General features: G+C 44.2%; 1 protein-coding gene across 1 annotated transcript in view; it reads right to left on the bottom strand.

Moving 5' to 3' along the window:
• IRAG1 (inositol 1,4,5-triphosphate receptor associated 1) overlaps positions 1 to 13,065 on the bottom strand; it is a 589,242-nt gene that overhangs the window by 155,286 nt on the left and 420,891 nt on the right. Inside the window, exon 9 of the mRNA XM_078680946.1 lies at positions 4,490 to 4,568. Coding sequence (XP_078537072.1) covers positions 4,490 to 4,568 — 79 coding nt within the window. The remainder of the gene's footprint in view (positions 1 to 4,489; positions 4,569 to 13,065) is intronic.

The following is a 13,065-nucleotide window of genomic DNA, read 5'->3' as shown; positions in this document are numbered from 1 at the left end:
ACCCACACCATGGGAGAATGTTCCTAAAGCAAAAAGGTAATTTTTTATATTTTCAAAAAGAAAATCCCGCTGTGAGAATTTCTTTTTGAAAATAAAATAAAATTGTTAGCTTGATGTACGGCTCTGTCATGTTGCACCAAGAATACCCTCATAGTGACAGAGGACTACCATCCCCTCACTGGCTTCATGCGTGGAGCACAGTGGTGTCAGCATGCCATAGCTGGTGAATAATAATGACAGACCTTTTTATCTGTAAGACATTTAAGCTTACATGCCCATTCATCCAAAGTTCCACTGCTCACGATGAACCTGGAGTTCTTGAATGCCGCCACATCACACATTGTACTAAGATTGAGGGTGTGCCATACACGAGTGAAAGAGGCCGGTGAGTCCCATTTTGGAGGCCCACGGCCTGGACCAGATTACAAAATAGAGGAGTGTTTCGTTTCCCCCTGACAGCATATATGTATTGCTGACATCAGCTAGCAGAGAGGGCTGAACAGCAGACGCTATAGTAAGGAAAGAGGAAGCAGGCTTTCTTCAGAAGTGCCAGGGCCGTTCCTGATACACTGGGCTGTAAATGATTCTGACTGAAGCTGCTATTAGATAGATGGCAAGGGGCGCAGGATGAGGCCTGCAGAATCAGTTGTTAGGGAATGAAGTCATTTGAAAAGACTCAGATTTGTTTCTTTCTTCCTGATCTCTTTGAGTAGGGGTTGTAAATGGTTGGGTGCAGCCTGCTCACTCCACCTGGAGATGACTGTCCTGCTGGGCAGAGCAGTATTGCAGGCAAAGGTCATGTCTGGAAGGTTGGCTGGCCAGGACACATGAAATGGAAACTGACCCAAATGGTTCCAATGAAACAGACCTGGGATACACATCCAGCATTTGCAAAATCGGTATAAAGATGGTAGCCCAAGATCCATTGATGATCGGTGTTGTGGAATCTTCTACTGAGGATGGGATACTTCATAGAGCGTTTAGAGACTTTGATGCAGCCAAGGGTTGGTGTTGCATTGACAGCCAACTCTCCAGGGGTGAGGAAACATCGCTTGGATGCCAATATGAGAAGAAATTACTGAACTGTCCTGGGTGCTAAGACATCCTGCCAGTCAGTGAGCAAAGGAAGTGTCAACCCCACAGGAGGAGCTGCTAATGGAAGGGACTGCCAAAACTGACCTGAGGTATGGTCAATCTGACAGAAACTCATCAAGTAACTGTGCAGAAGGAATCACAGTACTGCCGGTCTGGGCAGTGCGATCTTCAAAAATTAACCCTTGTTGTAGCTACCATAGTACCATGTATCCAAGTGATAGGCCTGACCAAGCTGGGATAAGTGCCTGCTGGTGGCCTGTATGTTCCACAAGTGGACTGGGTGACCGTGGCACTACCAAAGTGAGCTGTTGAGTCCAGACCTAAGCTGCAGACAAAGTGACCTGAGAAGTGCCCATGGGGTTCTCTTGTGAACAATCAAGGTTGTCGCCTCAGTGCATTGTGTGTCAAAGTTAGCGCTTGGTGACTGCCAAACAAAAGAAGCATCACATCTTGGCATGTTCTCATCACGCCCAAGAAGAAGCACCAAGTAATCAGAGTAAATTGCTTCTTGAGCAGAGATCAACCACTGTCTGTCCAGAAGAGGGACATGGCAGAAGCATCTGCATCTGCTACAACCCTCTGACTAACATGTGACATGGCCAGCTTCTGCGCAACTCCCAATATAAGTGTCATGTGATATATGGAAACTCTCTGCTGCAGGTGAGGATCTGCTGCGGAATGGCTGAACGAGGTGCAGTGCTGCTCCTACGCATTTGGTGAGAGACTAGAAGGGCCTAGGCCAGAGGGACTTAATGTTGAGACCGAACGTGGGGAATGCGACCAGACTCATAGGAAGTACTTTGCACTCTGGACCTTGGAGGTGTGAACTAACAGAAAGGGAGGGCACCCATGAGGGCCAGGTGGAGTGGTAGCTGAGAAGCTTGACAAGACCCCTGAAAACATGAAGACTCAGATATGATACATGGGTATCCTTGCATTATTGTATGTGTAGTTGAATTCTATGTTTTCCTTGTAATATTATACTTATCTTGAATACAAAGAGAAGCACTGGGCTGAACATTGATATTATTGTGCTGCTGCTGCGGGGGTGTTGTTCACTGAGCCTGGGTACCTCCACACTAACCTCCCTGAGAAGGCTTCAACTGCTCGCTACCACTGAGTGTAAAATGCAGAAAGGCTGGAACTTGACCCAGATTTCATAGTCATAGTGCGGTCGGCCAAGACAGCAGTGGAAAAAACACTCAATCCGCACGGTTGTGACCGAGTAGCCACTGCCTGCCCTGTGGCCTCTTGGAGGGAGCCTGACAATGAATACTCACTAAGTTGGAAGTTTCTGGGTGTTTGCAAACATTTACTGGAAGATTCACATCAAGATGCCCAAAAATATACATTTGTAGTAGATTCTTTGCAACCAGAAATGTTTAGGAAAACAAAAAGACCTAATTGAAAGTCCCAGTTTGCTAATGAGCAGTGAGTGTTGCTCTAAGTCAGACCAGATTGCTGTTGAGCTCCCACTGAAATGTTCAGTTTTTCTGTCAAAAACTCCAAACAAAGAAGATTTTCATAGTTGTCAAAGTCACTTCACTGCAGGGGCAAATGCGCTGCCTCCAACTGTGCCACAGTCTAAGGTTGTATAGTAAGACTTAGCCACTTATTTGTTTCTGGAGATCTATCTGTGGATTAAAGGCTAGAAGCTGTGGTTGAGCATGACTCCACTCAGCTCGATATCTTTTCCATGATATTCTTCTAAAGTCTTTTTCTGTGTGCCACGAGGATCTGTGCAGGACAAACCATGATTTCATGGCTTCTGAGGGCATACCTTCTATGGAGAAGCTTCAGCACCTTATCCCAACCCTCATGGGGGGGAGGAAATAATGACTGCGTCCAAATGTTCTTGAACGGCGCAGAAAGTTGTTTCTGGTCATGCCTGAAGCCTTCAGGTTCTCTCTATGCCAGCACTCCTAAGACAGATGCCCTGCAGATTCTAGTCCACAGGGGCCAGCTGGCCACAACTGAAGTCAGGAGTCTTTCTGACTTTTGCAACACTGTGGGAATAACAGGAGGTCAACCTCTTGGATAACAGTACTAGTCCCTGGCTGCCAGTAGGAATCAGGAATCCATGGGTTTTTTGTCTCTCATCAGTAAGGCAGGGTCTTCTTTCTTCCACTGTTATCTTCCCAGGTCCATAAGCAGTGAGGAGGTGGTGATGAGGCCCCAACTTATCCTCTGCACAAGTTGTAACTGAATAATTCCCTATATCCAATCTTGGCAATTTTCTCACATAATTTCCATCTCCTTTTTGCAAAACTTCCTTTCTCAGTTAATTACAAACTTTCACAGCATCCCCCATCCAAAATGGCCCAAGACTTCTAGTCACAGGAGCCTTTCCCCTCCTTCTAGCCACTTCACTATGGAGATGAGGTTCCCTCCCTCTGCCAGTGCTAGAAGAGGTTAGCTTTCACCACGAGAGCACAGGCAGGAAGGGAAAGGAGACACTGAGCATGACTGGGTTCGGTTCCTGATAGTCCTATCCCTGAGAGCAGCATTTGGGATCACCACTTCAAAGGAGGATCTGTAAAAGCTACCATTTGGATTTTCAACTTTTGCTTTCCCCCTCTCAGATGTACACACCTTGATAGGTGAAGGCGGTTAACACCACTTCTACCTTCCTGCAGCCAAAGGCCAAACCATTGTCTTTCAGAAAAAGGTTTGTTAATAACCAGCTAGGGATTTGTTATCAGTTCCTGCAGCAGGGCTCTAAGGCAAGCTGGTTCTATCAGGGACAGAAAAATGTGGGGAATCATGACAAAAAATATGTTTTCTCTCACAGCAACAAATTAGATCGGTTTATGGCTGTGGGCAAATTGATTAATGGTTAGCTGTGAATCAGTTTTTATTTTCTGGTGCCTACATCATTCAGCCACTCATATTGGTCACCAATTGACTAATATGAATGGACCGAGAACTTAAATACATAGCATTAATACTAAGGTGGACAACTGGATTAACTGAAATGCCTGCAGTCTCTTGGGATCAGCATTCCACTCTAGGAAAGTCAAACAAACCTATGTGTTGATGCTGGGTGGGCTCACGCATATAATCATTTTTTTTAAATTCTGCTCCCTGAAATGGTGAATTGGCTAATAGATTAGCATTGAAAGTAAACAGGTTATTCACCCGTATCCAGAAAAACTAAATTTTTCAAAAGCAAGAAAAAAGTTCACAGCAGAAATAAGACAAAAACGTATGAAATCCTGCAAATAGGTATACAATTCAGGCCTGGGGGGTGTAATGGCCATTCTCAAGTACATGTAGGTCCACACTTAAAATTAGTTTAGTTTCTCACCCCCTCAGAATCTTGAAAAAAAAAATTCTTACTTTAAATATATAGCGTGTTATTTAAGAAGGTCTTGACAAATATTATGTACCTTACCTCTTTCATGTTCTGCTGCCTCACTGAGGTCTGGAAGCATTGGTACGGAGAGGTTCTGATTTCGCATCAATTTATGTTCCTGCATGGAATAACAAAAGAGGTTTAATGAACTAGCACATCAGTGTACTGGAAGTAAAATAACTGCATTAATAGGTGCAATGCAGGTCACACAGGGTGTCGCTGGTGCATCAACTCTGGTCAACTTTAATCCTACTCTAGATCATCTTTCCTGTAAGCCACATTCAACCCTTAATGAGTAATTTAAACTCTTTCCTGGGAGAAGTCCATTAATGGAGGATGTAAACACTTCACTGGATGAAGTCAGTTGATAAAAGGACACAGAAGGCTGCGGTGAAGCTGGCTGACCATGGAGAATAATTTATTCACACAACATTATTTATGAAGTGTGTCCCAATGTATTTTCATTGCCACATGATACGTGCATAACATTGATGCATTTTGTTAAGCAGATATATTTTATGCTCACTACATGATCTATGTGCACCCTAGCATTAATTATCATTCTTGGAGCACTGGCATGATCAGCAACCATGGCAAAATATACTTGAGGTATTCACTCTTCTGAGAAGCGGTACATGAAAGAGAGGTTTCTTTTACAAGAGAGAAGTCTCATTCTGGTTACATTCCGCATGCCACCGGCTGCATGGATCCATACATTGACGCTTGTCAAACTTGACAATTTTCTATCAAGTTCTGATGTATAAATGGCAGAACAAAAAGTGACAGACCCTGTCTTTGGAAGTAAGAGACCTGGCTCAGTTGTTAGGCTCCAACAGTCAACTGTTAAGTGTTTGAACACACTTGATACACAATACATCACATACAAAGACTTCAAAGTGTTTACATCGGTTAACACCTAAAATCATTTGGGTAATAAGGTTATAGCATCCACTTACTTAATATCACCGAACTAGGGGGCTCATTACGATCGCGGACGGACCCCTGAGTAGGAGGGAACCTCCGCATGGCCTGCGGAGTTCCCTCTTGTGAAATTAGGATGTGACCGCCACCCTGGCGGTCACATCCTCTATATTTACCATTGCGGCGGGTGCGGCTTCAAGCTGCACCCGCCGCAATGGTAAAAATGCATACATTGCATTTGTATGCAGAAAGTGGCTGGCACCATGCGGTGCCTGTCGATTTCTACATACAAATACAAGGGGGTACCATAGGTACCCCCCATGTGCACCCCCCACACCCCCCTTCACCCAGGGGGCCCGCAACGGGCCCCCGCAGTGAAGTCCCACATGCTTTTCCACGGCGAAAAACCCGCCGCGGAAAAGCATTTTTTTGGACACATCCTAATATGGCTGGTGGTGTCTGGGAGACACCGCCACCATATTAGAGCTTTTCCGCCGCGGTTGTAAGCCGACCGCGGCGGAAAAGCGGCGGACTTAAACCAGGACCCACCAGCCATCCTAATGTGGCGGTGGGTCTTTGGTAGGATCGCAGCGGTTTTCCCGCATCCTCCGGGCCGGCGGTGGCTTCCGCCGTCCCGGAGGATGCGGGAAAACCGTGATCATAATGAGCCCCTAGATCCGACACTTGCCTCCTCTTCATGTTCAGCATTTCAACTTATCTGGTTGCTTAAGCCAATCTACGCTTTCCATTTAGGGCACTAATTAACTTTTGCTGTTCCCTGTTTTGGACATTAACATAGATTTACTGATTATCTAGAGGGTATTACCAACTGTTTATTGTCTGTCCGGCAATTATTGTCTTGAGATAAAGGTGAGGATGCATAATGTTGTGAAGAGAAATTGATAACTGTGAACACCTGGCAGTATGGGAGCAATAAGACTGTTCACACCCTCCCCCAACTTCACTCAACACACACATATACACCCAGGAAAAATCTGTTTGTCTTGTCTCTGCCCTAAGCTTAGAGTGGAGACAAACAAGAGTAATTAGTGGGCATTGTAAGGAGTCAAACTGACTGAGCCAATCTGAACATCCCACATCAGGCACTAAACATCCCTTACCAGGGTTCTAGAGAACATGGATGTCAATTCACCAAAATGCCAGGGGTAGCAGAAGTGACATTGCACACCATTTGACCTTTACTTTGGCTCACACAGACATGCATTACACATACTAACACATTCACACACTCTCGTGCACCTAAACACACTTTCACCCTCAAGCATGCATACAACATACATTTACCAGCATTTTTTACTTACCATAGCTTCCAGATAGGGTCATATTCCAGCTAATGTATTCCATTGTTTATTACACTAATATTGAATAATAGAATAATATCATTCACAATTTGTATAATAATAAAGAAAATGACAGAAAACAGGCAATAGGAGCACCAACCAGCGTCCATTAGGAATAGCTGACCCTGTGCTCCAGGTACTGATTTTGCCACCTTTGAGGCCAGGGGTTGCAGAAGCAGTGCCACGGATGGCAAGGGGCAAGCCAGGGGTCGCACCTGCATTCCCTGGTGACCCCTAAATGAGGTCCATGCTAGAGAGGTGGTCTGCAATTGAGAAAAATGTATCTAAGCAAATATATCCAATCTGTGTTTGTTGAGCCTAATAACATTATTATGACACAATGGTAGATGGTGTTCTTTAGCATTACATTTTACTAAATAAAGCCTCAATCAATTAAGATTTTTAGGTTTTTACATTTCTTGTTGCCTTTTCAAGGTGTGTTAAGTCACATTTGCTCCCTTTCTTGCTTTGATTACCTTTTTGTACTGATAAGAAATGGAAAGGGAGAGAGACTACATTTATATTTAATTGCTCCCTATATTTCCTGACTTTCTGTTTTATTTTGGTGTGGATATACATATATGTAAACACCAATTACCTTGTTTTTTGCTTTTGTTTCAATGTCATATTTTTTTCTATACACTTTTTTCAAATTCCTGATAAAAACATAAAAAAGACATGCCCATTCATAAAAATAAAATTGAGTACAAACTGTTACTACTCATGCATTATTTTGGTGCCTGAAGTAAAGGCATGCGAAGGGCTTGTTTTAAAATACAGAGCTGTAGTTAATGTTAGGATTAAAACCGTCATTTTGACACATGGTCCTTTTAGTAAACGATTTTTATTGTATTTTCAAAGTGTAATAAAAAGAAAATCTCCAAAACACAAGTCAGCTGCTTTAATTGCATTGCTATTCATACTCCCTTCACCTCTTAGCCTCCGTTCTACCGTCGCTTATGATTTAATGCACTTTGTTCCATGCATAATGCAGTTTCCCCTAGTGCTTGGTTTGTGAAAAAAAAAGTGGTAGGGCCACTGCAGCTTGCATCACCCATTCCCATTGCCAGCACTGCCAATGGCAGTACTAACACAACTAACCATTACACTCCTACAAGTGTGATAATCCAGACTATTCTAGGCCCCCAAAGCTATAATAGCTTGGGGGCAAATATTAGTAATTTCTAATGTATATTTAACAACTGTTACTGTGCTCATCTCTAAATCCGATAAACAGTGCCACCTTGTAGCAGACTGTAAGAAGTGCATATGTTGAAAATTAAGTGCCAGTTCTGACTACGGAAACCACCTGTATAAATTAATCACTAGTCAGTACCACTGTTTACCAGTCCATTTTCCCACATTTCCTCTTGTCTGTGCCTCTCTCTTGTGTCTCATCAACCATGCATGTCTCTCCATGGACCTCATATCTCCTCAAACTTCTTGGCACACCTTCTCAGCCATCATACAGCAGTCTATATTTTTAGACTTTTCGTCATACGACGGGAAATCCTGCTTCTCCACAATTGGATATGTCATTTAGCCATCGCCATCACCACATTAGAGACTGAGAAAGTATCTAGTACCCTTGAAATGTTGTTCTGTATCTTATCCCAGAACCGTAGTACCAGGGGGCACTCCCATAAAGTGTATATCTTTGTTCCCTTTTGACCACATCCTTGCTAAGTCATTTTTGATCAACCCAATTTGCACTTGTTTATTTCTAGTATAATATATTTGATGTAGTATCTTTAGCTATATAAGCCTGTATCCTATGCTTATACTATTTGGCTTGTGCTTCTGACCATTTGTCTTATTCCAATGAGTACACATCTCCTCCCATCGCTCCGTGGGTGACTGCATTGTGTTCTCTGTGTGTGAACTTTAAATTCTAGTGGGAATACTCATGAACACAAGTCTCGAAATCTTTATATTGAAGAAGAGCATGCTTGACTTGCAGGTATTTAAAATATTTTGTATGGAGGCAGTCAAATTCTTCTCTGAATTCTGCATATTGTACTGTCATCTGGCCCCTAAACATCTGCTAGTTTTGATTATCCCATCAGAGACCATTTCCAAAATGTTGGCCCTCAAGTAGGCCATGGAACAACGTTCACCCCCATAAAGGCATTCAGGTTTGGGATGTTCTGCCAACAAGTTTGCCTGGTTGCCATCTGCCATGCCCTACAACTGCTTTGGTGCCTTCTGACATTTTCTTTGACCTTTCCCTCTTATATAGCTCAGAGATAGCTCCTATGTCTCATGGACAATCTATCAGCCAACAGGGATGGTACTGACTGTGAGACAAATGCCCAGTTGTTAACCCGTTCCGTGCTCCCGTCGGCCAACGGCCGACGGGAGCACTACCTGGCTTGTGCTGTGAACGACCGTTGGCCGTCGCAGCCCCGCCCGTTTCTTCGAACATTCCGCACTGGCGCGGAACGTTCGAAGCAGCAAACGTGTTAAAGACCAATATCTTGGATGCTCAATAGTATTTACGCACAGTGGAAGTGGAGGCAGTGGAAGCCCTCTCTCTAGTCACACAGGCCAATGGTGGCAAGGGATAACCTTCTTGATTTCCATTTAGCAGCAAAGGTCACACCAGCTTGTCTAACTTTCCAAAGTATATCTCATCTCAGGAACCCAACATGGAATCCAAAAGGGTGTGCTTTCTATAACATACTGTATTTGCAGCCCTTCCAATAAGCGAAAGTAGGAAATTCCTCCAGACTTACACATCTTTCTTAAATCCCGTAGGAGGTTTAAACAGGTTTCTATCTGGGAATATTTCCCTGTCTTTTGTGGCAATGATACCTCAGTACTGGTAGCTGTCTCTAACTATTTTAATGGGATATCCCCACCCAACTGATGGGGCCCATGCTGTGACTGGGAAAACTACTAATTTTACCCAATTAATATGCAGAATTCCATCTATATATAGTTACCCTTCCTAATCCAAAAAGGTGGAGTTTTATTATGAAATCAAAGAGAAGTGGAGACAATGGGCATACATGTCTAATGCTCCTCCCTGGTATAAAGGGTTCTGAAACCACTCTAATGTCATTTACTCATATGTATCAGGTACCCCCAGAATATGAAGGCTGGTCTAAAGCACATCCTTTCCAGGATGGCCAATAGGAATGGTCATTCTACACAGATGAAGGCCTTTTCAGCATCAAATGACAGGACTGTTGTTGGGTCTAATATTGTTATGATTCAGTCTAATTAGCCATTAATATTGTTAGGTGACAATAATTCATGCAAGGCTAAAAAGGTCCGAAAAAAGGAAGAGCTATTGTAAAAGCTGGAAGGAGCAACAGTCAACAGTTTCCAACTGTAGGAAGGGACACAGGTGGGCATTGACGTAATAAATCATTTATTTATTTATAAATATATAAAAACTTTTAAAATATAGTTCACATGCTCACAAAAAAGTGAAAAAAGACTAGACACGGTTGACCTTAATCACGTGGTGGACCAGAGTAGGAAGATTCAAATTCATGCAATTAAAGTTGAAGAGAAATGAATCCAACATGAAAGTGAAAAAAATTATCGGGGCTTATTGCCTAAGGGGAGTGAGGCGATAGTAACAAGGTGACCTTCAAAACAGGGAGACGTGGTGTGGCACTAGATGAGTGAACGCAAGCGTGCACAACAATTACTTAGTAGGCAACCTGGACGGAAGCTGGTTAAATTATGGAATAAAGCTTGAAGGGTCAAGGGAAGGAAGCTGGACCCGAAAGCCTGTCCTATGGAGAAAATTGAGGTGATTTAGATGGGGAAGAGGAGTACGTGAGTGAAGTAATCTAAATAAATTTGTGCAGCACTTACTGGGGATACATTAATGCAAGTCTAGGGGCCTTCAGGAGCCAATTTACTGAGGCAGTAAAGGAGAGAGCGGGAGCTGAGGGATACGAGCTTACCCAACCGCGGCAGCGGTCTCAGTGATCACCGCGTAGTCAGCGAAATCCACACTGCGTAGTCGGTATTAACGTTTTAAACTAAGGAAAAAGGGGAACATTGAAACAAGGTGTGAGCTGGGAGGGCCATGGCAGAAACAAGGTTAATGTTGGAAAGAACATACATGAGTGTGACCGCATTCGTCGGTCAGTGCGAGGAGACCGGCAGCCGCTCCGTCTCATGCCGAAGGAGACTGATTTCTGTTGTGAGTGGTGGAGACCAGTAGTTAAAGGAAATGGCTGTGAGTAGTTGTGATAACAACTAGACCGCACAAACCAAGCACATGTGTAGTTGATCAGGTAGGGGGGTGACGTTGCTAAATAGGTCTCAATTCCCTAACCGAGGGCCAGTGACTACCGTGCTCAGTCGAAAAGAATAGACAAGTTGAGGGACAGGCTTTGAGAAATTGCAATGCTTGAGAGAAAAAACACATTGTATTATATATTTAGCTTACAAAGGATATATAAGTGTAACAGGGCGAGGCTGAGTGGCAACGAGGGGTGGTGGACTCCCGGAAATGACCCCGTAATGCCTCCTTCATTACAGACGGACTCATGGGATTCAGGTCAGGACGGACTCGAAGAAAAGGAACACGGCGCCTTTAATTGGGAGTTGACAGAAGAGGTGGACACACCTTCAGTATACGTCAGCAACGCTGGATTGGATAAACCCAAGGAAGTGATGTTCGTGGCGTGTGACATCACCCCGGAGGAGAAGGCGAGGAGCGGTGTTGGCGAGAGGACGACTGAAGAGTGCAGGAACGAAGAAATACGAGGAAGACCCGAAGAACTACACAGAGGAGGCGGAGAAGAGACCCACGGAGAGCCAGGAGGCCAACGACCCCGTGAGCCGCCGTGCCACTCTCCCGGGGGAGGAGCGGGGCTATCCCAGGTACGGGACCGTATGGCGGCTTGGGTGGGAAAGCGTGTGTAAATAGTGTAAAAAGCCCCGGGTTTGTTCTTCCTCGTCTCCCCAACCTCTCGTGTCCATTACCCCGCGTTTAACCCTCACTGTCTGTAAAAACCCGACCCACCTCACTGACTTGTATAGAAGTACGTTGTCACCGGTGATTCCCTCCCGTCTCACTACACACGGTCCCAAGGGAAACCCCCCCACCCCCAGTAGACAGTGGAATTAACGGCTTCCTCTCTGTTGGTCTTCTTTTGCATGGGAAAACCGGAGCCAAGGGAGTCGACAGAATGACCAGACCTTGATGTGACTAACAAGGACGACCTGAAAGACGATAGGTCTCCTACCCGAACGCCACAACGGATCCCAGTCAGTTTGCAAAGGAAAGACTCACATTTAGAACCAGAAGAACATTGATGTTACCATCGAAACGCTTGATACCAATAAAACCGTCTTTACCCACACGATCCGGTGTTACTCTCGTCCCTAACCCGCAGCCTGGTATATCCATCACATCAGAACCCCAGGCCCAGGTCACAATAAGTAACATATGAATAGTGAAAAAAACTGAGAAATTAAACAATCACTGGGGCATTGTTCGGTGGAATAGAGCAAGTAGAAAGCTCTATTAATTAAAGTTACAGTAAGTACATTAGCTGAAGAGAAGAAAGAATTCAAAGGATTGCGTTCCACTCTTCCAGAGAGTTTAAACCATGATCAATAGAACATCTCAGAAAATTGAAGCTAGGATATCCCAACACAAGAGCAGAATCCGCAGCAAAGTCATCAAGGCCCCTCTCGTGGAACACTTCTTGGAGAAAGGACATTCGGAAAATTACTTGACGTGGCAAGAAATTGACACTCTACGCCCACAACACAGAGGTGGTGATCATGTACTTACTGTAAGTTTAATTAAAAGAGCTCCCTACTCGCTCTATTCCACAGAACGATTCCCCAGTGATTGTTAAATTTCTCTGTTTTTATCACTATTCATGTTACCTATATTTCTTTCGTAAGCAAAATATATAATACAATGTGTTTTTTCTCTCAAGCATTGCAATTTCTCACATCCTGTCTCTCAACTTGTCTATTCTTTTTGACTGAGCACGGTAGGCATTGGCCTTGATTATTGAATTGTGACCTGTTTAGCAATGCCCACCCCCTACCTGATCAACCAGGCATGCGATTGGTTTATGCGGTCCAGTTGTTATGACAACTAACCATAGCCATTTCCTTTAACTTCAGGTCTCCACCCCTCACAGCTGAAATCAGTCTCCTTCGGCACGAGACGGAGTGGCAGCCCTTCTCCACGCATTGACTTACGAATGCGGTCACACTCAAGTAAGGACCTTCCAGAATTAGCCTTGTTTATGCCCTGCCCCTTGCGCCTTGCACCTTGGTTCAATTTCCCCTTTTTTCCTTAGTTTAAAACGTCAACACCAACTACGCTGTGTGACTTTCTCC

This window comes from Lissotriton helveticus, chromosome 3_1, assembly GCF_964261635.1.
Source record: "Lissotriton helveticus chromosome 3_1, aLisHel1.1, whole genome shotgun sequence".
NCBI lineage: Eukaryota > Metazoa > Chordata > Amphibia > Caudata > Salamandridae > Lissotriton > Lissotriton helveticus.
Note: the sequence above shows the minus strand (reverse complement) of the source record. Positions and strands in the feature narration are given on the sequence as shown.